Consider the following 4703-nt stretch of genomic DNA (forward strand, 5'->3'; position numbering starts at 1 on the left):
GCAGTTTTTAGTTCATTATACATTATGCCAGTCATAAACTCTACCAGAATATACGATTTTCGTGACTTATAAATTTTTTCACGAATATCGAAATGAAAAACAGTTGCTTTTTTTGAAATATGTTTCTGGCTTGCACTCAATAACAACATGGGCAACAACATTTTCTAATTTTTTCAAAATTTTACGATTTCAAAAGTAACAAAATTGTACGTTGTGTGGGAATAAGGAATTGGTTATATGGTGGGTTATATAGTCACAGAAACACAGATGTAAATTCTAGTATTAATTTATATTTTCATCATTGTATCACAGATTACTTTGTAATACAAAATTCTTTGTTTGCAACACACCAGTTAACCAACAATCACATAACGACATACAGTCTTGCTAATAAGTCGATCACAATTGTTCCGACTTTTTCGTCAAATATCACAGGTACACAAATATCACAATACTGCTCTCTGGCGCAGCACAAAAAGATTTGACGCAGTGCAGTAATACGTATTAAAGCTATGCTACATAACAACAACACATGAGATCCTTCATACCACATACAATAAAAACAAATTTAAGAAAAAACATGATCTGCTTTTACCATAACACTTGCACCCAGTACAAAAGCCTTAATTAGACTGAGAAGATGTAATGCAATGTTTAGCATTCCCGTACAGTGCTTAACAATTTCTTAATATAATAGCTAGAAAAAAAAATTAAAATCTGTTACTAGGATCAGAATTAGACTCATGGAAACCATACGAGATTCAGTGCAAAGTATATTAACGAAAATGATCACTAGTAAAAAATACGGTATTAAAAATTGGCTTATGAAAAAACTAGTAATAACAGAATCTGTCTGCTTATTTTTTTACAGCTTGTTTCCAGTCTCTTGCAATGGCATTGAAGTTCTTAACGTAAAAGCTACAAAAACTTTTGAATTCAGTGTCTTTCTGATTATAAATCACAAATGAAAGAATATGATGAAAGTGCTCGAAAATATTCGTCGTACACAAAGTGTGGCCACGACAGTTAAGTAGTAACTGAAATATTATTAAAATTACATAAAAGTTTTGCGTGGTTTAGTAAATATGTCAAATAACAATGGAAAAACTCTGCAGACGCAAAGACGTATGTAATTCTAGAACAAATTTAAAGATACGAATTAAAATTTTTAAAAAATTATGCAGAGTATTTTGACAAAGTAAGAGTGACCAACGTGTCCATTGTTCACACTACATTACAGGCTAATCAGTGCACAATTCCGGCAATAATTTTGAGCAGTATCTCATGCCCCTCCCTAGCTTTTTAACAGTCTTCTAAAAAAATTAATTGAAAACATACATATAGAGATTTGGCCTCAGTCTATTAATATTTTACAGGCACCTTATTATTGCTCCCGACAATCAGTCGCTTAACCTAGTGAAAGATTTATGGCAGTCATATGTTACAAAGTGCAGCACACAGAAGCGTGCTCCATTAATTGACAATTGTACTGTGTCACACTGGGGTGTGAGATGGGACGTTGGCGAAGCGATTCACCACGGCCTCCAGACGGGCTCGGAAGCCTTGCTGGTGATGACGGACACTTGCCGAGGGACGGTGACGTCGGCTACCCGGAGGAGTCCCGCGGGCGCGGAAGACGCCGTCTCCGTGACGACGACGCCGGGCGAGTCGGACTGCCGCGAAGAGGTGGAAGACGCGGGCGTCAGCGGCATGGCGTACGTCACGGGAGAGGGCGCGCCGGAGCTCGTCGAAGACGCCGCCTCCATCTCGGAGCAGGAAGACGCGTCGCCGTCGACGTCGGCGTCGACGTCGATGTCGACGTCGGCGTCGCTGGCGACGGGGGAGGGCGAGGGCGACGCCTGGCCGGGCACGACCACGGACAGCGGCGCCGTCTTGTCCATCTGGTTGAGGCGGTGGCCGAGGTGCGTCATGAGGCGCGTGCCGAGACTCACGTCGACGCCGGGCGTCGCGGCGAGGCAGCGCGAGACTTCGGCGGCGCAGCGCGTGTAGCCGGCGCGGAAGCGGTCCGAGTCAGTTACGGGGCTGGCCGCCAGGCGATGCTCGCGTCGCAGGCGCCGCAGGTGGCGCACCGTCAGCTCCAGGATGTCGGCCTTCTCCAGCTTGCTGACGTTCTCGCCCTCGGCCTGCAGGGCGCCGACCATCAGCTCCTTCAGCTCGTCCAGGCACCTGTTGATACGCGCTCGACGTTTCCGTTCGAGCATCGGTTTCATAACCTGCAGAAAACAAACAAGTGTTCCGTTAGTCACATGCCACACGCGAACCAGCAGTGAGCATTACTAATGCTACAAACAACTAGTACTACTGAACAAACAAATTTTTTAAATTTACATTTCCAGTTAATACGCGTCGTATAGTACTGTACTTCAACTAGCTCAGTTTCCACCTACAAGTGAACATCTCTCAAAACTCACGAAGTATACAACTCGTAAACAATTTTCAACAGGTATTCGCTGTCCATATTTGTGACATTGCTAAATTTACGATTCGTTATGAGAAGCAAATTTATTACCTTCAGCAAAGTGGTTCAAAAACAGAGTATGATACACTATAAAATGTACCACTAAAATTTCTTTATGTCCTGCTTTCCCTTGCAATAGAATAGTTGTTAAATGCAGAGTTCAAATTACGAAGTCTACGTCACGCCACTTGTTGCAAGTGCAGTGTGAACTAAAAAAAATCGACGACACTTTCCTTCGTATACTTTGCCTAAACATGAACAACGAAACAACACTGGAGAAAAGGAAATAAAATTTTGTAACAAAAATTGCAAAACAAATTATTTAAAAAATTAAACACGCGAAAGTAAGTGCGTTGACAGGTAGCAGCAGTGAAGTTAAGAGCGGGAAAAAAATCACAAACGTGATCAGCAAACTGTCATGAAATTTTTCTTTAACAACTGCAATGAAGCGCGATAGAAATGTAAACAGTTCGAAGTGTCAGATAAAAAAATTACAATAACGGCGTAAGTCCGAGATCTCAAAAGTAAACATTTATTAGAACCAGCAATTAAAGCATAAAACTCATGTAGCTCGCTTGAAGTGTGAATATTGAACAATTAAGTTTAAAAACACACGAAGAAATGTCAGCCACTGAGTGAAACACATTCGAATAACTGACGCACTCGAGTAGGAAACTGAGCAATAGACGCTACAACCGCAACGTAACACTAGCACTAACACACGACACGCGACTAAGGTGAAAGACTATAAGAATTTGTCACGGAAAAAAAATTCGGAAAATTCAACGTACCTTCCTGTACTGGTAAGTTCTCGAAATCGGCTGCAACTGCTCCATCTCGGTTGCCATCATGCCTTCAGAAGTGTCGAAATCCAGGGTTGCACAGCGAAGAAAGCACCAACGTCAAAAACTCGCTAAGTACCGAGACTGCACAACGGGCTGACGAGTACGCGGAGCACCGAACACACGAGAGAGAGGGTACTGCCAGCGAGTGTACAGTAGTAGATGCTCACGCCACGGCTGCCGGAGCGAGAATGAGCCGGAGCGCCGCCCGCGCTGGCGGTTATATAAGCGGGCCAGGTGTGCGCCGATCGTGGGAAAGTCGCAGCCCCGCGAGTTCCCACAGCGGCAGGCGGGCGGCCGCCGGCCGGCCACCTGTGCCCGGGTGCAGCCACTGTGGAGGCGAGGCGAGCAGCTGCCGCCACGCGCGAGCACGTGACCGCGCCGCGGCCCGCCGCCAGGCGCATGCGCGCCGCCGCCGCCGCCGCCGCGGCCGAGGCCAGCCCGGAGGAGGCTAGGCTGCCGCAATCAATTACCCGCGCGAGCCGATACACGCGCCGTGTCCGACACGCGCTGCCCGTCATCGCCCATCCGCTCCGCCAAACCTTTCGCTTTCTATCTTTTTTCATACACGCACATTACGGAGAATTGCGAGCGTAAAACATAAACGTTTTGTTCCCTCATCTACAGGAGTCGTATAAGACGGAATACTCCTTTTATCTCCTGAACGGCTCAAGATATCGAAACGCGATTTTTTAGCAAATGATAGTAAACAAAATGGTGCGCAATATTGTTTGATGTTTTATCCTCCTAACACTTGCCTCAACCGACATACTGAAGCTTGCATGGTCTTTTAAAAGACGCAGTCAATACCTTCGCTGCGCAGTGCCGATGGTACTGTTACCGACGACTGAGCCGCAAAAGCGGAGTTATTGAACGCAGTTTTCCGAAATTCCTTCACCAGGGAAGACGAATGGAATATTCCAGAATTTCAAACACAAACAGCTGCTAGCATGAGTTTCTTAGAAGTAGATACCTTAGGGGTTGTGAAGCAACTCAAATCGCTTGATGCGGGCAAGTCTTCAGGACCAGACTGTACACCAATTAGGTTCCTTTCAGATTACGCTGATACAATAGCTCCCTACTTAGCAATCATATACAACCGCTCGCTCACCGATAGATCTGTACCTACAGATTGGAAAATTGCGCAGGTCGCACCAGTGTTTAAGAAGGGTAGTAGGAGTAATCCATCGAACTACAGACCAATATCATTGACGTCGGTTTGCAGTAGGGTTTTTGGAGCATATTCAAACATTATGAATCACCTCGAAGGGAACGATCTATTGATACGTAATCAGCATGGTTTCAGAAAACATCGTTCTTGTGCAAGCAGCTAGCTCTTTATTCGCACGAAGTAATGGCCGCTATCGACAGGGGATCTCAAG

General features: G+C 45.2%; 1 protein-coding gene across 1 annotated transcript; it reads right to left on the reverse strand.

The window, feature by feature from the left end:
* Window positions 1-270: 270 nt before the first annotated feature.
* LOC124776309 (enhancer of split mbeta protein-like) lies at window positions 271-3638 on the reverse strand. The gene is made up of 2 exons (XM_047251241.1): window positions 3271-3638; window positions 271-2234 (listed from the first exon to the last, which is right to left on the reverse strand). The coding sequence occupies exons 1-2, from the start codon at window positions 3328-3330 to the stop codon at window positions 1533-1535; spliced, it is 762 nt and encodes a 253-aa protein (XP_047107197.1). The 5' UTR covers window positions 3331-3638; the 3' UTR covers window positions 271-1532.
* Between the last annotated feature and the right edge of the window lie 1065 nt (window positions 3639-4703).

The sequence above is a fragment of the Schistocerca piceifrons genome, chromosome 2, assembly GCF_021461385.2.
Source record: "Schistocerca piceifrons isolate TAMUIC-IGC-003096 chromosome 2, iqSchPice1.1, whole genome shotgun sequence".
NCBI lineage: Eukaryota > Metazoa > Arthropoda > Insecta > Orthoptera > Acrididae > Schistocerca > Schistocerca piceifrons.